This window comes from Cavia porcellus, unplaced genomic scaffold (assembly GCF_034190915.1).
Source record: "Cavia porcellus strain 051 isolate PalLab524CR breed Dunkin Hartley unplaced genomic scaffold, mCavPor4.1 scaffold_6, whole genome shotgun sequence".
In the NCBI taxonomy this organism is placed as follows: Eukaryota; Metazoa; Chordata; class Mammalia; order Rodentia; family Caviidae; genus Cavia; species Cavia porcellus.
In genome coordinates this window covers 5,990,461-6,011,892 of record NW_026947489.1, presented here as the reverse complement: position 1 = coordinate 6,011,892, position 21,432 = coordinate 5,990,461, and the positions used below count along the sequence as shown (strand labels likewise).

Here is a 21,432-nt window from a genome sequence, read left to right as displayed (position 1 = left end):
ATCATCTTGCAGCTGTCTAATTCTTAATTCCTGATTCTTTGTTATTTTTAAAAGATCTTACCTTTCCTGTTCACTAGCTGCAATCTTGTCTTTCCCGGTCTGAAATTCTATCTTCACTTTTGTTGCAGTGGTTTTGACAACTTTCAATGGAGTTTTTGATTTCCTGTATATCTCTTTGAATCTGCTTCATATATTCTGTTTGTTTCTTATATTGTTCATTTAGGGATTCTATCTTTATGTTTTGTTCCTCTAATTTTTTAACTGTGTCTTCTTTAGATATGTTCAGCATCTGGTTTCATTTCTTCTATCATTTCTTCTTTTACTTGGGAGATTAGTTCTAGTTTAAATTCCTTTAAAGCGTCCCAAAGTTGCTTCTTTATTTCAGTTGCTATTATTTCAGGTATTTCAGGTATGTGACATGTATTTTCTTCTATGTATATAGCTCCTAAGGTTTCTTGGGATGGGCTGGAGGTATGAGATTGTGTTTTGGTCTTTTGTTTTGTCATTTTCCTATATTTCCTTGTTTTAGGTGTTGTTCCAAGGCTTTCCCTGAGCCTGTTGGAAATCATCTTCTATGCCCTCAGCTCTTGGGACTCTGACTACCTACTTCTCCAGACTATGAGATGGTCACCAGGGGTGGGACAGGCAGGTGGAGCCAGTTGAGTGTGTCAGCAAGCTGAGACGTTCCTTGGCCACTAGGAGGGATGATCTTAAACTCCTGGGGCTCAGGATGGTGCATAGATACTCATCTCCGTCCTCCAAGTTTCCAGAACTAAGAGAGGGTCACTGGGGGTGGGGCAATCAGGCCCAAGACCTCCAGCCACCGAGTTTCCAGATTTGAGGACACAGGCAAGCACGTGACTCCTAGAGCTGGTGAAGCACAGCAGGAAGCTGGGAAGTTGGCGTAGGCAGGCCTAAGACCTACAGAGCTGGTCGAGTGTGGCAGGAATCTGGGAAGTTCCTTGACCAATGAGATTGTTGTGTATAATTTCAATGGAGATTTTAAACCTTTGGATCTGGTCCATTGATTCCATTTCTTGTTTATGTCAGGCATTTATGGTTTCCCTCATTTTCCTAATCTCTATTTTTTTATATCTGTGTCTGTTTTAATTTCTTTTACTTTGATTATCATTTATTTTTGTACCTTAGATTTTTTTCTGTAGCCTCTTTCATTTGTTTTTTCACTTCTGTTGCAGCCCTTTCAGGGCCTTTCAGTGTTGGCTTCTGATTTCCTCTATCTTTTTGTGCTCTGGACTTGTCATGTGTTGGCTGGGACTTTGGGGTTGTATTTTTCTTCTTCCTTTTCATTTCCTATTTTATTTTGTTTTGGTTTGATGCTTGTAGACTTTATATGTTAGAAAGCTTCATCCCTGGTGTCAAGGCTTTCCTAGGTGATGGCTGTTCCTCAAGGAGGTCTTCTAGACATAGGTTTCACTTCGTCTTTCTGCCTATCCCAAGAACCTACCTTCCCAGTACATTAAGAATGTGGAATTGCTATCTCTTTGACTCAAAGCCCATTTCTTTGATATTGGACTATGGTGATGCTCATGGCACCTGCAGTTTCATACAGGGAAGAAAAAACTGATTATAATAGGTATGACATCCTGATTAAAATGGCATAGTTAGCAAAACAATAGAATTAAGTTTATCCTGCCTATTGGCAAGCTGTGGTAACTATGAGCCTGACATCTTTAAATATATGGCAAACTCTATAGATATATAGTATAATCCAATTTATACCAAGAACTTGCCTGCAACTTTTTCCCACTTAGTGGGGTGATTTATCCTGTTGTGGGTTGGCTTATTATGGGTAGGAGATAGGATGAAGAAGAATATGGGGTTTAATATAGTAGGAGCAAGTTTGGGGGGCAAAGGATGATTGTCCAAGTTTTCAGTAACTGTAGGATACAAGAGAGAGGGATTGGAAGAGAAAGTCTAGGGGTATTATAGTGAACCAGAAAGAGAAAAGACAATGTTTACTCACATGAAATTCTCATAAAATCAAGCAAGATAGTTGATGAAGAAGAGGGCAAGTGGAATAATGTAAAGAGAAAATTCAGGGATCTAAATAGTAAACCAGAGGGGGAAAAGGTAGAAAAGAGAAGGAAAAGAAAAAAGAGAGAGAAAATAAAAGGAAAACAGGAAAAATAATGCACATAAAAAACAACAAACATGCAGAAAGAAAAACAAAATGGAAAGAAAATGAGAAAAGGGAAAAAACACAAGTGAAAACAACAACAAAAATAAATTTGAAATCAACTGCAAAACAAAACACATTAACCCAGCAGACTACCAAGAGGCAAACCCATCAGAAAAATTAAAAGTAGTGAGATTCCTCTAGTGTCAATAGTTCTGTGTAGGTCGAAGTCTGACCCCAGAGTATGTACTCTGGCCAAGATTTCAGGTAGATTTGTTCTGAGCCTGGGTCTGATCTTTGTTTCTGGATTTTGGGGGATGGGATTAGTTTTCTGTGACTGGAGTTCTCCCCAGGCATTTAAAAAGAGAAAAGAAAAGGAAGTGGCACTACCTGCCTTCTTCTGTCCCACATGTCTCTGTCCCCAAGCACACACTGGTTGACCTGAATTGTCATCTCCTGGATTGTGTTGTTACTGTTGCTTTGGGCTTTTCCAAAATGTTAGCCCTACCTGTCCACCGTATGTGCTCTACTGTGTCACTGGCTTTCCCACTGGTCTTTGGGCCCTAAATCCCCTCAATGGTGGCAGACAGAGCTGGTCTTGGATCTTCTCCCTGCCTGTCACTGCAGCTCTGGGACAGTGGTGCAAATGGGAGCCCTTCTTGGAACCACTTCCTGTCAGTCACTGTGGTCCCTCCCAGGGCAATGGCTGGAACAGGAGTCAGTCTGGGTCCCCTTCTTGCTAGTTGCAGCAGATCAATAGTGGGCATCCTGTTGTCTTGTTTTGAAACTTTTGTATCCTCATTTTTATTATTCTCTTTAACTCTAAGATTATCATTGCTAAAGTTATTTTTATAATTTTTTGTGACTGAATTGAGAAAAAAATGAAGCTTTATTTACATATGGCTGCATATCTTTATATAAAATATTTTCTATGGTTCTATGGATTGCTGTTTTATGCTTCTTGTGCTATGAAAATTTTATTCTTTTTTTAGATTTTAAATTGAAAAGATGTTTGCAAACACATACTAGTAAATTATTAAAAAATATGAAGTGTATATGTTTATTTTCCATGGCTATGTTCATGTAGTCAAACTGTAAATTTTCATAGGATTAAGGTTTAACTTGGCTTTACATTGCTTTTGTGTGATTTGTGTCTAGATGTCCCCCCATGTTCTCATGCAGTCATAGGTGGGGGTTTTCGGAGGAGTCTGGATCTAGAGGGTGTGACTCTGGGATTAAGTTATGGTACAGTGCTGGGCCCAAGGGCACTAGCATTTCAGGTGTGAGTGTTCCCACCCTAAGTAGCATGGACGAGATATAAGGAATAGGAAGAGCTGTGGTTGTCTCTTGGTTACTTTGCTGCCTTTTATTCATCATGAACTGTTTCTTCTCTTTGCTGCTTTCTGCATTTGTCTCCTGTCCTTGGAGCTAGCTGATGACTGACTGAAACCTCAACAAACTGCCACCTAAATAAAACTTTCCTTCTTTAACTTTGAGTATTTTTTCTCAACAATGAGGGAAAAGTTACTTATGATAGTATTTAATTTGGACTTATTATTCTCACTAATCTTGTGTATACTTTTTATTATTATGAAATCCACTATGATTGTCATTTAAAAGATTAATAAATTGTGAGGTAATGGGCTAACTTATGTTAATATTAATAAATTAATAAATTATATTAATAAATGTGAGGTAATGCTAACTTAGTTGTGATAATCCTTTTCACTCTCAAAAATGTTTGTTACTATAAAAGTTTATTGTTTATTAAATTAATTTTTCTAAATGATATATTAAAGCACAAAGTGGTACATAGTAATGGGATAATATGTGCTGTTTCAATACATGGATTGATAATGAAACCAGGTAAACACATTTATCTCCTGAAACACTTATTACTTCTTCATAGCAAAAATATCCAAATCCTTCCTACCCTTTGAGATAAGCACTACACAAACATGCTGATTTCACTTTCTTTGAATGCACACCCTGAAGAAGGGTTGCTCGGTCATGTAGGCTCATGGTTTTATTTTTAACTTTGAGGAGCTTCCGTGCTGCTTTCCCCGATGGCTGTGCCAATTCTCTCCCCCACTCCTGCTGCCAGGACAGAGTGCGTTTTCCTTCACACTCTATCTAGAAGTAGCCATCTTTTGTCATTGTGATAGCTGCCATTCTTGTGGAGTGAGCTGATCTCTTGTTGTGTTTTAATTCTTACTTCCCTGATAAGTAGTGATACTGAGCATGTTACACTTACTTCCTGCCCGGTGTCTTAGTTGCTTTTTTCCTTGTTGAGACAAAATCCCACACCCAAAGTTACAGGAGGACGGCTTTATTTGGCTCACAGTTTGTAGAGGTAATTGGATGGCTCCAAGTCAGGGTGGCATGGCAGAGGGGCAACTATTTATGGTGGCAAAAACAACAAAGAGGGAGGAGACAAGACTCTTTCTGCCTCTTACATTGTATGCTAGCTACCTTCCCTAGGGCAGGTACGGCACTCACACTCCTAATCCCAGCCAGACCTGTGCCAACCCAATCAGTGGGCTGATGTGCTGATCACACATCCTTCATCCCAGCACCACACACTGTAGATCCAGCCACCTCGGAAAGACCCTATGACCTCATGAGGCTTTTGGGCGACATCTGGACACAAAACCGTAGCACCACGTGTCTGTCTTCTGCTGAGAAGTACATATTTATCTCTATTTTTCAGTTGTTTTTTGTATCTTGAGTTTTGAGAGAACTTTTTATATTTTGGTTCTGAACTTCTTAATCACTCTTTACCTCAATAAAGTATTTTTGTGTACCACTTCTGATATATGAAGATGTTATAAAAACTTAATTTTTCATCTTTCCTATTTACCTCTAATGTCCTTCTGGAAATGATTTCTGTGTATACCATGAGGTTAGGTTAAAGATAATTTTTTTCTCCATGAATTTCCAATGTACCCTGGGAAATTTTACTGGAAAGATCATTTATTCCTCACTGCACTGTAGTGAATAATATGCACAGACAGGAAGGCAGATTGATTTTAGTGTATCTTTCTGAAATAAGTTTTTTTGCTACATTTTTGGCATTCCTTGTACTAATACTGTACATGCTTAATTATAATAGCTTTAAAATAAGACTAGATACATGTTGGAATAAGTCTTGTAATTTTGTCAAAGATATTCTTGGATTTTCTCTTCTTTATAGTACTCAGTTTGTAATTTCTATGAAATTCGGCTTGAATTTTGGCAATTTAAATGAATACATAGATCATCACAGAGAAATCTGAAACACTTACTGTATTGTGCTCTAATTCCAGGCCATGGCATATTCCTCTAATGATTTAGGTCTTCTTTAATATTTTTCAGTAATATTTTTGACCTTTCTGTGTGGTTTCCTTCTCATTTTTCTTTTTTCTGTTTCATTAAAAAATGACTAACATAGAATGACAGCATGTATTTTTAGAATCATCATTTGGAACAATCCACAAAATATTTTTAGCACTCTTGCTACCCCTTTTAGTTGATACACCCCCACAGGTAACCACTCTTCTAGTCCATCTAAACAAAGGCACCTTTTACTGGTTTTGAATTTCATGCAAATTGAAGCACACGGCATAAATACTTTTGAATATCGCTCTTTAGTATCAATGATAAAAAATATTAACCTTTGAAATGCATAATTATGTCAGTAGATATCACAGGTATTCACAGCACATCATTGTGTGTTACAAAGACTAACACTTTTTATTATTTTGTTGTATGTAATGTTGTTAAAATACATATTTATCAATTCTATTAGTGAACTGATGTACTTGGGAATATTACTGCAGCTGCCTTTTGGTAAGCATTAGCACTTTCTACTCTTAAATGTCTCTCCAAAATTGGCCTCCATATTGTATACCTATAATGCAGAGATATGTAGTAATAGACAGATCTAGGCGTATATAACTATAGATATGGGGATGGAGAGGTAAAGACAGAGACACACAGAGAGGTGGTGCTGCTTAGTGTAAGGCACACATGTAGTAGGGCCTGTGTGTCTGTTATCAAAGTGGTGTACTCACTTACAATCTCACCATCAATATATGAATTCTACCCGTAGAAGTTGGAAGTGAAGCAAATGTTAAACATTGTTACTCATTTATTAATATTCCATAATTCATTGCAAACTCCTGATATGGTTTAGATATGAGTACTTTGCTGATTTCATGTTATTGTAAATATTTTCTGTCTTTCTTTGACTTATTTTTTACTCTCATAATTTTGTATTTATATAACTAGAACTTCTTAATTTTAAGAAAATCAAATTTATCAATAAGTTGTATATGGTTGTTGGTTGTCTTATTTGAGAAATCTTCCTATGCTACAGTCGCAAACATATCTTCCAGTCTTTTAAAAATATTGTTGCAATTTCCTTCCCCATTTTGGCTTGGGAACCCTTCTCAATGTGCTGTTTATGTGACAGTCTCACATACAACTTTTCAATCCTAAAGCACCAATATTCAGAGGTGGAGCCTGGGCAGGTTCCTGGCTCATGAGGGCACTAACCCGGAATTAACCACTAAGTTCATAGCTAAAGGGGCTATGACAGCAATGTCTCATGTGAGTCCAGATGAAAACCCAGAGCTCATGACAGCTGGCAAAAGCATGACCCTTTCAGGGTATCTTTGAAACATACATCTTATCCCTGGCCCTTCCTCTCTGTGTCACTTTCTGTCTTTTGGTTTCCATGAAATGAGCATTTTCTTGTACCATGTCCTTCGGCCACATTTCTTCCTCAACACAGGCCTAAAAGCAAAGCCAGGTGACTGTGGTCTGACACTTCTGAGGCTGTGAGCCAAAATACACCTTCCTTTCTCAAAACTGATTGCCTCAGGTATTAGGCAGTAGCAAAGAGAAGCTGATTAACATGGTGATAGGCATTAAGGTTGATTCTAATATTATATTGTCTTTGTGCTATTACTATATTGTTCACTTACTATTTGTTTGATGTATGCTATAGTGCAAGCCTTAGCATTTTTACTTATCAGGATAGTTCTTTATTTATACAATATAAATTTTAGAATTCTGATTTGGGTGTTGTTTGGATTACATAACTGTAGATCAGGTTTACGGACGTAGGAGACTGATACGGTGTTGTCCACTCCATTTAATATGTGGCTCTATTTATTGTATGCCTTTTAAAATTCCCTCCCATAATGTTTTATACATTTTTAAATATATTCACAAGTAACTTGATGATTTTGTTGCTAATGTAAGTGGTGAAAATTGCTTTACCAATCTCATCTTATTACTGTTATAAAGTACAGATATGCAATGAAAATCAAATTCAATTACTGTATTGGTATTCATGTCAGCAGTCCCACTTGTCATAGTCAGGGACTGTGCAGAGAACAATTAGAATCAGAACATGGGGTTCATAATATTATTTTTATGATGGTCACCCAGAGTTAACAAAAGAAACTGCAGGAAATTTATGCACTACACCAAAGACATAAGAGTATTTGTTCAAGGGCCTAAATCCACAGCAATGTCTCATGTGAGTCCAGATTAAAACCCAGAGCTCATGATAGTGCCTCCCACAAATCCAACTGGAGATCCAGAGCCCACAAGAAGGACTCACATCAGCCTATTTTATGGATCTGTGCTGGGAAGTCCCCCAAAGGTCAGCAGTGGAAGCCAGAATGTCCATGCCAGCATGGTAAAGGAGCTGGACTGGTGGGTTGAGGGTTCTACGCTGGAGCTCAGAAGTCACACTCACAACAAAGACCAGGGCTGTCCTGAAAGCACCACAGCCATCCTCAGCAACACGGATGCACTGAGCTCCTCTGATGACAAGCAGAGTCAAGTACATGCCAGAAAGCCAGCGTGATTGAGTTCATCCTGGAGATCAAGCAGCACACATCTTCCTCTCTGGAGCCAGGAAGCAGTGAGGTCCTCGAGGAGAACCAACAGCTCAAGCAGCAACACATAGGAGAACCCGTAACGCCTCAATGCACCAATGCACCAGTGCACCAATGTCGGTGTCGTTCCCGGCCGGCAGGAAAAAACACACGACACGAGTAGTCGGCGGATAGCCTCTGGTTTATTTTCTCTCTCCGTACGCCCTGTTCCGGGATCTCGGATCCCGCCTGAGGGAAGCCTCCTCTGGTCCGTTCCCTACGGCTCCTTGTGTGCTTCTCTCAGCAGTCCCTCTTCTTGGTGTGTGTGTTCCCCCCAGGGGTGGTGTCAGCATATATATGGACACATCGACCAATCACATCAAAGTAGGCAAGACGAGCTGATTGGCCAGCGTCATCTGTTGCTGGGCAGACTAGCTTACAGGGCGTGTTGTTTACTAGCTAGGGAGCAGGAAATGGGCGCCATCTTGGCATACTCGATGGGAGGGGTAATCTAGCTCAGGCTTCACTCCTCACCACAGGCCTCATATCACTCGGTCGACGGGAGGGGCAATCTAGCTCAGGCTTCACTCCTCACCACAGGCCTCATATCACTCGGCCAGGCTCCCAACATCTCCCCCTTCTTTATTTATTAAGATAGTGTGGTCTGTGGGTCCATGTGAGGTGTCTGGGAGTGGGCCTATTTCGCAGGCCGAGGCATGAGAGAATGTAGAGGTCTATACCCTGCTGTGCATCACCTTGTCTCGTACATATCCTTGCGCCAGGACCATGCTCAAGGTGAGTGGTTCATTTTTTCGCAGGGCCAGGCTTTTGTGAACCGAACCTGGATGCATATAGACATTCATTCCTGCCTTCCCCTCAACCCTTGAGGCGGATGGCACTGCAGTACCCTTGGTCTCGCATCTCAATGCCATAACTCTTACTCCCTAGAGGACCCTCGGAGTAGAGCCTGTCTTAGGTTGACCAGGAGAACTTCTCCTGTCTTACCCGTCGTTGGCTTGCCCACTCAACTCTTAAAGCTTATATCTTGGGGGAGACACGGAGGGGTCTGCCGAGTGACATTTGAGGAACCGCGTAATCACTAATTACCAACCATAATCCCCGTTCACTACAATCACTAATTACTATTTTCTAATTATCAATGGGAACACGCCTTAAGCGTGGGGTCCTTCTAGTCTAAGTTCGCAGCCGCGACGGGGAAGGAGACGTACGTAATAATACTAGAACATCCGTAAGAATAATGGCGAGGGCAGCCACGTACTGGTTAAAGGAGCCGTGCCTTTCTAGCCTGAGCCCAGAAAACGCTAGGTGTGGAATCCCCTTGACTCTGGGCCAGCAACATCATCAATGTCATATGTGTCTTTTGGGTCGCCCTTATCGACCGCAGGCACCTAAGAGTCACGAGAGTGACAACCACAAGAGCAAGAATGATCCCATACGCAAGAAGTGACGAAGGTTTGAAGAAAGAGCCTATCTGGCTTAGGACATCATCAAAAAAGGAGGCTGTAAGTATAGGCACCTCTATCTGATCTAGCTGCCGGATAGTCATATCCAGGCGCACGCTAGCGTTCCAAAAGGAAGAATTATAGGTGGTGAGAACATAATCTTGAAATTGCCTGTAAGCCGAACGGTTGACCTGGATGGGGGTAACGCACAACTGGGTGAATGCCCATCTGGCGTCACATAAATTGTTAGCCACCTCCCAGAGTCCCTGGACTTCCTGAGCGATTAGGTCGATCTGCTGCTGTAACGCCATTATGGCGTTGTGCTGGAGGAGGTTGACTTCTTGTTGCTCCCTCAGCGCCAGGGAGGTGGTGTCCGTAAGATTGGTAAAGGCCTGAGCCGTCAGCGTAGACTGGGTCAGAGCAACGGCAGCCGTCACAGCCGTCGCAGTCAGAGTCACGAACAGTGCTGTCAGAGCCGCTGTGATCCCAAAATCTCTCTTACGTCTGAGCATGGGTAGTTGGTCCTGCTGATAGACGGGATGAACCCAAACAGATTCGTTAAAGGGAACCCACATCAGTGGGGGTCGAAGAGCCAACATAGCATACGGGAAAGACCCATTCCAGCAGTTCCCTGTAAAGCATGGCTGGTTACTGCACTTAAAGGAGATGTCAGCAGAGAATACCCATAAGTAGGGCGGTTTTACGCATGCAGCCTCAGAATTAAGGGTGACATTGGTGGTTCCATTAGAGGCAGAAGCGTTAATAGCGAGCATGGGTCTTAAGTCCATGCAGGCTCCGGTGGAGAGACACAACCAATTTTCATTAAGGGGGAAGGGGAAGCTTATTGCCCACTTGTTGTTCACTCTCAGGTAGGACTCCCACCAGGTCAACGCGAATATGTTGTTACTACCGGATGGAGGAGAGAACCGGGACCACCAAGACATGTTTAGATGAGTCACTCCCACGCCGTCGACAGTACAGGGCTGCCATGAAAGTTGTGACAGGTCCACCATCTGTCTTTTTTGGCTTGGGGACACACGGTATGGGCATGTGGGGAAATCGGGACGGGTGTGCATGGCTGCTCGGGGTTTGCAGGTTGAGTTAAAAGTGATGACTCCGCCGCTAAGTGTGCCAGCTTTAAAACATCCAGGCGAATGCAGGGATGGGACAGACAACCTCACCGTCAGGGAGGTATTGTACCATTTTACAAGGAGGGGCAGGAAGCTAACGCAGGATCCCCGGTGACACGAGGGGTTACTATTAGTGGAAAAAATGACCACATCATTGGTGATGGGAAGGTCAAAACGTATGGGTCTGATGGTTAACGGTATATCTGGTATGCAAGGCAATCTGGCGGAGCAGTTTTTTGCATACAACTTTGGGAGAGAGGGGGCTGTGGTGGAGATAGCGGCTAGCGCTGGCGGATGATGTATTGCTGCCCACACCAAGTCTGCTCCTATTTCAGTAGTGGTGGTGAGCATCAAAACCAGAAGGAAGGGGGCTGCCGGAAGGCGGCGTGGCCTAGCCACTCTGGCTGCACCGTACCCTAAAAGAGAGCCAATTACTATCGAGAGCATAATCATTACTGTGTCCCATAAGTCATACGGTATTCCTCGGTCGAGCAGCAATATCCTGGTCGGACCGATCTTGATTAGGCTGTCCGCTGCCGTTGAGTTTTGGAGTGTCTCCTGCATTATGTTTCGTTGGATTCGCCACGCGCGTCAGCCGTTCTGGGACCCACAATGGTTCTCGTCCTGGTTCCTGTGGGAAAACACAAACCGCACCTCGGTTCCAGCTAACTACTGGATCCGGGCCCATCCATTGTCCCGTCAGGACATCTTTCCATTTCACCCATCCCCTATTGCCAGGAGATGGATTACAATGTTCCATGGCCGGGGAGTGATTGTTGTTATTCAGGTTCAGAAAATTGTATGTGAACAGTGCCATGGAGAGCCGTGCCTTTGGGGGCAGGCCCTGACTTATTCCCCCTTTTTGTTTTTGTAGAATATCTTTAAGGCTCCTATGAGCCCTTTCAATAATTCCTTGACCTTGGGGATTGTATGGGATGCCATGTTTTAACTGTACCCCCATTTTTTCACAGAACTCATTAAAGGCTCTGCTTGTATAAGCTGGTCCATTATCAGTTTTTAATATTTTTGGTTTGTCCCATGCGGCCCAGGCTGTCAGGCAGTGATTGATTACATGAGACACCTTTTCGCCAGTTTCAGCAGTCGCAAATATAATATGAGAGCAGGTGTCCGTAGAGACATGAACATATTTAAGAGATCCGAATTCTATCATATGTGTGACATCCATTTGCCAAGTGTCGCCAGGAATCAATCCCCTGGGGTTAACTCCCGTTGATACGACGGGTGTGTATGTGGCGCAAGAGCCGCATAACCGTACGATGTCCCGCGCGTCAGCCCTGGAAATGTGGTACTGGTTGGCTAACGTCCTGGCGTTGACATGAAATCTGTCATGAAACAGACGGGCTTGTTCTATTGAAGATAACATATTGAGTATCCACAACGGGCGAGTGGCCACGTCAGCTGCCGCATTGCCCTGTACCATGGGCCCTGGCAGGCGCGTATGTGCTCTTATGTGAGTGATGTATATTTTGTTGTGTCTATTTATCAGCAGAGTCTGGATAGACAAAAACAAATTAGTCACTTTGGAGGTTGGCTTAATCGGGCCCGCAGTCTCAAGGACCTGCATGGCATTAACAACGTATTTTGAATCAGAAACAATATTAAGGGCCCCTGGGAACTTCTCGAGGACGGTTTGTACAATTTGTAACTCTACCACCTGTGGTTGATCTGGTTCAAATTGTATGCTGATCGGAGGCATACCTGAGACCACATAGGCCCCTATCCCGGTTTTTGACCCGTCCGTATAGATCGTTGTTGCAGGAGTAAGTGGTGTGGACGCGGTGATTGTAGGAAATATCACCGGATGCTGAGTAACAAACTGTAGTATGGGGTCCCTGGGGAACTGGTTGTCTATCTCCCCAAGAAAAACACATCTCAGGATGGCCCACGTATCTATACAAGCAGTCAGGATTTTTATTTGAGAAGCGGTATAAGGTACCCGAATAGCATGGGGTGCAGAGCCAAAATGTTGGATAGCCCTGCCATGTGCCTCCAAGGCCAGGGAAGCGACCGTTTCCGGATAATGTTCGATAATCTTGGCAGGTGAGACCTTAGGGTGCACCCACAAAAGTGGTCCCTTTTGCCAAATCACTGCCGTAGGTTGAGAAACGGTCTGCAACAAGCAGACCTCAAAAGGCTGTTCTGAGTCAATTCTCCGCAATGCAGCTGTACTTAGGGCTTCCTCTATCTTTCTCAGAGCAACTCTGGCTTCCGGGGTGAACTCCCTGGGGGAGGCAATATCCGGGTCTCCTTTCAGGAGGTCGAACAGGGGCTTTAAGTCCGAGTTAGGGATGTGTAAATAAGGTCTGATCCAGTTTATATCTCCCAGTAGCTTTTGCATGTCATTTAAGGTCCTTAGGCTATCTGTTCTGATGGTTACCTTTTGTGGAGAAATCGATGTGGGGGAGACTTTGGTGCCCAGGTAGGTCACTATGTCTCCTCCCTGAATCTTGTCAGGGGCAATATGTAAATTTGCCTTTCTCAGGGCCCTGACCAATTGGCCAAGCATATCCTCCAACTCAGTCACATCTTTTGCACTGATTAGCAAATCATCCATGTAATGAATACATCTAATTCTGGGGAAGGCTTCACGCAAGGGGGCCAGTAGAAAATCAAGATACATCTGACACATGGTGGGACTGTTGGCCATACCCTGGGGTAATGTAACCCACTCGTACCTCTGATCAGGACTCTCTTGGTTAATGGTGGGTAGGGTAAAGGCGAATCTGTGGGTGTCCTCTGGATGCAGGGGGATTGAGAAAAAACAGTCTCTAAGATCTATGGCATAGACTGACCAGGACCGAGGGATGGCTGAGAGGGCTGGTAGTCCCCTCTGGATCGCCCCCAGGGGCTGCATCTGTGAGTTGACAGCCCTCAGATCATGGAGCAGCCTCCACTTGCCTGATTTCTTCCTGATAACAAAGACAGGGGTATTCCAAGGGGAGGTTGACGGCTTTACGTGTCCCGCCTGAAACTGGGTTTTGACTATCTCAGTTAATGCTAAAAGCTTCTCCTTGGGTAAGGGCCACTGAGGCACCCAAACTGGATTTTGAGATTTCCAGGTAATCTTAATTGGAGCGGGCAGGAGAAGTTTCTCAGTGACCCCTAGGAAAAACCCAGCCCGTGTCTACCTTCCCTTTTTTCTACAGGTACGGGGGATGTCCGGCCCTGCAGGGCTGCGCCCAGGCCCTTGCCGGGGACATATCCCTGATTTTTGAGTATCCCTTTGGCTTGGGGAGAGCAGGTGGATGTAAGAGTGACATCCATCTGGGTGAGAACGTCTCTTCCCCACAAGGATACTGGCAGCTGCAAAACAAAAGGCTGAAAATGTCCTCGGTGACCTTCCTCATCACCCCAAGGCAGGGTCACGGCACTAACCTGGGGGGCAGCCACTATCCCCAATCCTTGGAGTGTGTTGTCAGCTGTGTTGGTAGGCCAACTAGGAGGCCAGTCTTTCTTGGAGACGATGGAACGGTCTGCCCCTGTATCTAGGAGTCCTGTTATCTTTTTTCCGTTAATCCTGAGCGATAGCATGGGCCTTTTATCAAGAGTCATATGAAGTCCTTCAAAAATTTCCTTAGAGGAGCCAAGTCCCTGACCCCCTCTAACCCGTTGACCGGACCGGGGTCTCTCATGGAGACTGGGGAACAGTAAAAGTTGTGCTATCTTATCCCCTTCATTAATTACTATGGTCCCTATATGAGATTGTACCATGATTTTGATGTTTCCTAAATAATCTGGGTCTACAACTCCAGGGATCACGGTAAGGCCCCGGAGGGCTGTGGAGGACTGTCCAATCACTAAACCAACTAGCTTGTCGGGTAGTGGTCCTTTGGAGGTGGTTTCAACCACCTGAACGCCCATATCGGGTGTTAATAGGAGTCTGGAGGCGACACAGAGGTCCACGCCTGCTGGCCCGGGGGTGGCCCCTGTGGGGGGGTGCCATCTTGTGTTGTCCTGTCTAGGGAGTGGGGGCCCGTCCGTAAGGAGGGCCCCCTCTGGCCGTTTTTTGGCTCCGTAGTCTCCCTGCCACTAATACGGTTCCCCTGGGCATCAAAAATAGATCTGCAATCTTTTGCTTTGTGAGAACCTTTACCGCACCTTTCGCAGGTTCCCGTTCGTCTGTCTGATTCCTGTCTCTTGGATATAAACTCCCCCTGTCCGGTCTTGGGGCAGTTTTTCCTTATATGGCTGGGATCCCCACACTGGAAACATCCCCTGGGCTTACCAGGGTGATTGGTCTTCTGAGGCCCTGTCTGTTGTAAGGCGGCGGCTAAAAGGGCAGCCACGCCTGAGTTGGATAATGGCCCCCCTATTTCTCTACAAATTTTAATCCAAGCCTCTATGTTTTTACCTTTATGGGGTGCTATGGCTGCCCTGCAGTCCTTGGTGCACTGTTCGAAGATTAACTGTTTAATAAGAGGAGCAGCAGCACTCGGATCTGAAAAGAGTCTGTCAGCTGCCTCCTGCATTCTGGCCACAAAATCCACAAAAGGTTCTGTGTTGCCCTGAACAATTTTAGAGAGGCATTGTGAGGCCACCCCTGTGTTGTTTACCTGCTTCCAGGCGCGGATGCCTATGTTATGTATCTGTTCATACACATTTGGAGGGAATCTAGTTTGATCTTGAGCGTACTGACCCTTACCCATAAGCATATCCTCATTTTGCCCCCTATGGCCCCTAGCCGCATTTTTTTCAGCCTGTTCGGCGGCAAACTCAGTATACCAGGCGCGCCAATCCAGAAAAGCCCCGGGGGCCAGGCAGGCTTTAGCCAGTTGGGTCCAATCACTGGGCGTCAGAAAGCCACCGGCAGACAAATTCTCCAACATAGTTATAGTGTAAGGAGCAGTAGGGCCAAATGTGGCAACCGCATTTTTAAGCTCCTTAATTTGCTTGATCTCCAGTGGTTCCCAGTAATTGGGTCCTTGGCCTTGCGCCAGGAGCACCGGATAAAGCCCACATTGTTCATACTCATTCGCCCCTTGAGGAATCTGTTCCATTCTAAATGTCCATCTACGAAAATACCTTCCCTGGGACCTTGGCATTTTTTCACAGGGTGGTGCCTCCCCATGAGATGTCTGTCCCTCCCTATCACAAAATTGTATCTCTTTGTAACATGGCCGACCAGTCTTTGGGGCACAAGATGGCGGGTCGCCAGGCAGACAAGATGGTGGCCCTACATGTGACAACGGTCCAGGCCACTCCCTCCATGGGGGGGGTGACGGAGGAAGGCCCCAGGCCGCCATCTTACCACAGGAACCGGTGTTTGGGACCTCCCAGGGTGGCGCGGAAGGCTCTACGGCTTTCCGTTGGGGAGTGCTCAGGAGTTTCCTTCCCTTCTCTAGGTCTGTCTGCATCTTGACTAGGTCTCTACGTAAAGCTGCAAAGGGATTAGGGGGGTCACTTGCCTCATTGTCCTCGCCTTCCGAGGTATCTGAGCCCGAGGAATCCGAGGCAGGGGGTACCTCTTTCTTGCCTCGCTCTCGCGAGCGCCTCCGCACGCTCCCTGCGACGGACCCCTCTCGGGAGGACTCCGAACGGGCCCCTTCAAAAGCTCGGCGGGCCTGAGAGAGCCCATCTGCGCTATCCTTAGCCCCATTCCTCTCCCCTTTGAGGCATGAATGAATCATCTCCCAGAGCGGCCGAACCGAAAGTGGGAGTCGGCGCTCCTCTTCTGCTCTTTCTAAATCCTTACCTAATTTCTCCCAGCAAGGTAGGGACAAGTGCCCCGTCGGCAGGAACCAGGGTGCCGCCTCATCTACTTGTTGGAGAAACTCCGTAAGTGTCTTGGAGCTCATTGATATACCTGAAATCTTGAGCAGGTCTTTCACCGCTCTTACCAGTGACTTGGAACTCTTAGTGGGTAAGTTGCCCATGCCTGTCACTGAGGAGTCCGTTCTCACCGTGTGAGGCTAACCTGCCACATACACGTGAGCTTGAGGGGAGTCTAAAAAGCCCTGTAGGTGCGCGCCACCCAGAGCCCAGGTTTATCCCCTACTCACCTGTCCTGCAGAGCAATACTGGAGCGTCGTCCGCCTCGTCTCGGGGGTGATCAGATCCCCGTACGGGCCACCAAAATGTCGGTGTCGTTCCCGGCCGGCAGGAAAAAACACACGACACGAGTAGTCGGCGGATAGCCTCTGGTTTATTTTCTCTCTCCGTACGCCCTGTTCCGGGATCTCGGATCCCGCCTGAGGGAAGCCTCCTCTGGTCCGTTCCCTACGGCTCCTTGTGTGCTTCTCTCAGCAGTCCCTCTTCTTGGTGTGTGTGTTCCCCCCAGGGGTGGTGTCAGCATATATATGGACACATCGACCAATCACATCAAAGTAGGCAAGACGAGCTGATTGGCCAGCGTCATCTGTTGCTGGGCAGACTAGCTTACAGGGCGTGTTGTTTACTAGCTAGGGAGCAGGAAATGGGCGCCATCTTGGCATACTCGATGGGAGGGGTAATCTAGCTCAGGCTTCACTCCTCACCACAGGCCTCATATCACTCGGTCGACGGGAGGGGCAATCTAGCTCAGGCTTCACTCCTCACCACAGGCCTCATATCACTCGGCCAGGCTCCCAACACACCAACCCACAGCTTCTCCTTCTCCACATCTCTCTTTATGCTGGCAACTTTCTTCAGGTGTAGCATCTACGCTCAGCAGCATGGTGATTTAATTCTGCCTTTGTGAAGCTGACCACCAGTTTTTAATCCATAACACTACTCAAACCAAAATCATCATCAATCATCTTTGTAGGTTCTTTTGGGTTTCTGTTTAAACAATTTACAAATGGTGACTATTTATCTCTTGATTTGGACTACTCAAGCCTTCTTTTTCATGTTTAATATTTTATTTTAAAGAAGATAAAACCAAGAAAAATGAAACATCACAGTCTATGTGTCTCAGGGTTAGCCTGTTGCGTAGGTGGGTGGGTGGGGTTGGCTCTTCTTGTTTGCCAGCCGATCCAAAGGAAGAGGCTGGGGTCTGGCTGCCCTGGCATTGGCAGTCTGTGCATGGTGCAGGGGGAGTGCTTCTTGGTGAGTCCGTGTTCCCTGCCCCTTTCAGTCTGTGAATGGCCCTGACTCATGGGGAAAAGCTTGGGTCTGGCTGCCCCACTCTGGAGGTGGTCCATATGTGGTACTTGTTCCTCACTTTTTTATTTCATTCTCTTGTCTTTGGACATAATATCAAACATCCAGTATAATTTATACATCTTTGGGAGTTTTGTGTGTGTGTGTGTGTGTGTGTGTGTGTGTGTGTGTGTATCAGGAATCACACTCAGGACCTCACATTTGCCAGGCATAGACATGTTATTTTAATGGGCACATTTGTCTTTCATCTCAAAGAAAATATTCATGTTTCATCATTATTTATACTGTAAAGTATAGGTTTTTTCCCATAGACATTCTTTTTTCTTCTAAAACATCTATCTTTATTTTTGAAAGGATGAAAAAAATTTAATGCCGGTGAGAGGATTTAAAAAGCATTGTTTTTTAAAGTGAGTAATTTGATAAGAATTGTTTTGAAGGTAAACTACCTTGGTACATAAGGTTGACAGATGCTGTGGCTGAAAGCATAAGTACTCTTATTATTTTGTTATAGAATGAATTTATTTTTCATTTAAAAATAATAAATCCAATGAATGGTACAAATTAACGTAATCACACTGCTGTTTTCACACATGCATAGATCACACCCTGACATCACTCAGCTATATCCCTTCTACTCCACCTACCATCCCAGCCCCCAGCAGCCTTCTCAGTTATAGTAATTACTCTTCTACTTTTAGGGAGACTTTTTTTACTTTCCACATATAAAAGGAAATGCATATTACTTAGTATATGTCCTGGGTATGGATTATTTTGCTTACTATGATTAATGCTCTTTTGTTGTGAATGATAGATTCTTATTTATAACTGCATAATACCCCATGTTGTATATATACCACATTTTCTTTGTCCATTTCTCTGGCAACAGGCACCTAGCTAATTGCATCTCTTAACTGTTGTGAAAGGTGCCACAGTGAACATGAGCATGCTGGTATCTATCTCTTATTGTAATCTCATTTTTCCCTCTGGATAGATTCCCAGCATTGGGATAGCTTGAAAATACGATAGCTCTGCTTTTGATTTCTTCAAGAATCTCCATACTAATCTCCATAGTAGCTGTACTGATTCAAATACCCACCAGCAGTGTATGAGAAACCTTTTTCTCCATAGCTGTCTCAGTGTTATTTATTTATATTTATTTACTTACTTATAATCATTCTAACTGAGGTATAACAATACTTCATTGCAGTTTGGATTTGCATTTCTTTGATGGCTAATGATATTGAGCACTTTCATATGTTTAACAGTCATGTTTTTCTTTTGAAGAATATCTATCTTAGTGATATTAGAAATGTCTTTTCTATTTCTATTTAACTAGGATCACTTTTTATTACAAACGTCATTAAATTTTACAAAATATTTTTCTTTGTCCTCTAGATGATTATATATCATCTCCTGGGGTTTTTCTTCTTCTTTTATTGATTTGTTTTTGTCTTTGATTTTTGTTAGCTTACTACGATGCAGTGTAGTAGTTGTTAGTTTTAGCCTGCATGGAATCCACAAGGCTTCTTTTTTCATTTTAAACAGGATAAAACAGAATCAAACCAATCAAAATAAATGAGTGAAGGAGATACAGGATTTCAAAACATTACAAAATAAATAGTAGTTATCATAATGCCTCTTAATGTCTTCAACATTGCAAAAGATAACTGGGGACATTGTAAAAATCAGAACAGAATAGAATAGTGTTGTAAGTAGGAGTTGTACACAGAGAACAATTAGGATCAGGACATGGAGTTTATAATATTTTTATAATGATCACCAGAAGTTAACACACGAAAATGCAGGAAATCTATCAGCAACATGAAAGACAAAGATTATTAAGTCAAGAGCCTAATCCCCACGGTAATGTCCCACATGAGTCCAGATAAAAACCCAGAGCTCAGGACAATGCCTCCACTAGTCCAACTGGAGGTCCAGAGCCCACAAGAAGGACTCACGCCAGTCTCTTTTACGGATTCATGCTGGGAAGGCCCAAAGGTCAGCGGTGGAAGCCAGAAAGTCTATGCCAGCAGGATGAAGGAGCTGTGCTGGCAGAATGAGGGTTCTACACTGGAGCTGAGAAGTCACACTCACAACAAAGACCAGGGCTGTTCTAAAAGGCACCACAGCTGTCCTCAGCGACACGGAGGCCCTGAGCTCCTCCGGCAACAAGCACAGTTGGGTACATCCCAGGAAGCAGCAAGACAAGCTCATCCTGGAGACCAAGCAGCACATATCTTCCCTTCCGGAGCCAGGAAGCAATGCTCAATGTGAGGACCAAAGCCTCTCGAGGAGAATCAACAGCTCAGACAGCACCTCTTAGGAGAATCTACAATGCCTCCTTAACACCTCAACCCTCTCTACACCTCCCTTCATTTTTTTTTTTTGTCTTTTTCATTTTTATCAGTACCGGGAATCGAACTCAGGACTGCCTGCTTGCAAGGCAGGCGCTTACGCCGCTGAGCTAAATCCCCAGCCCCCACCTCCCTTCTTCTCTACCTGTTTATCCTGGCAACCCTCCTCAGGTGGAGCATCTTCTCTCAATGCATGCTGACGTAATCCAGCTGGCCTTAAGTTGACCACCAGTTCTCAAACCATAATGAATAGAAAATATAAAAACAAAGCAATGAATGCAATAAAGGACTTCAAATCAAGCCAATAGTAAATCCCAAATTGCTACTATAATATATCTTACTATCTTTGAAATAGTTGCCCCTGACATTAGATTTGACATAAACAAAACAAAACAAAAGAAAACCCAACCAACAAAACAATGGAAACTGTACAGTACTTCCAAAACAAGACCATCGGGAGTCAACCACGGCTGTAGCCCTCAAAAAGAGACTCCCCTGAGATGCCACACTGCATAGTGCTATCCTGTGAACCTATGATCAGACCACTGGCTCTGGACCTGCAGTGTTAGTGGAACACCAAGCTCCACAGGCACCCCGTTGCCTTTCACCTCCATAGCTATCATCACAGCCTGTGTCTCTCCAGATAAGCAGGTCGCTTATGGCAGAGGGTGGGGGTTTGGTATTTCTTGTTTGCCAGCCTGCACGCTGGAAGGGGCTGGGATCTGGGATCTGGCTGTCCCAGTCCAGCAGTGACCCACGCGTGGCACTGGTTTGCAGACTGGGCTTGTTTCCTGGTGTAACCTTCTCTCCACCCCTGGTCCATGAATGGCCAGGCTTCTTGCTTATATAGCTTGACATATTTCATCTATTTTAGACATCTAGTGGCCAGCATTATTTCATTTTCTTGTCTATTTTATTATCTCATATCTACTTCCAGAATCCCTAGAAAAGAGACATGAATTTCATGCTTGTTCATGTAACTCTGGCCTTCATTTCTATATTTCTGTATTTTTAAATTTTATTTGCTTACTAGTACATATTTGTAATATACACAGTTTACGGTCATCATGGACAGTGGATATATGTACATAATACAGCTTGATTCTTTTCTTCTAAATCTTCTTTCCACTTATTTCCATCCCTCCTCTAAATATCCTTTCCCAACTTTTGTTCTTGTCAATATTAAACTTATCTTATGTTTATGACATGTAATGTCTACTTTCGTTGAGGTTATTAGGTCCCTGCACATGGCATAACTTTAGGGTACTTATTCCCCTGTCCTGTCGCCCCTCTCCTCCCACCTGTGGTCTCCAGGATCCTTTCCCACCTGCAAGGGATCCACCCTCCCACCTCCTGTCCACCCTGCACTGTGCTGTGCTG

The 21,432-nt window shown here is 44.3% G+C and overlaps 1 protein-coding gene across 1 annotated transcript; it reads right to left on the bottom strand.

Annotated features, from left to right (window-relative positions):
• Positions 1-8,191: 8,191 nt before the first annotated feature.
• LOC134476350 (uncharacterized) lies at positions 8,192-17,185 on the bottom strand. Its single transcript, XM_063249837.1, has 2 exons — positions 16,621-17,185; positions 8,192-11,231 (listed from the first exon to the last, which is right to left on the bottom strand). The coding sequence occupies exon 2, from the start codon at positions 11,162-11,164 to the stop codon at positions 9,290-9,292; it is 1,875 nt and encodes a 624-aa protein (XP_063105907.1). The 5' UTR covers positions 11,165-11,231; positions 16,621-17,185; the 3' UTR covers positions 8,192-9,289.
• Between the last annotated feature and the right edge of the window lie 4,247 nt (positions 17,186-21,432).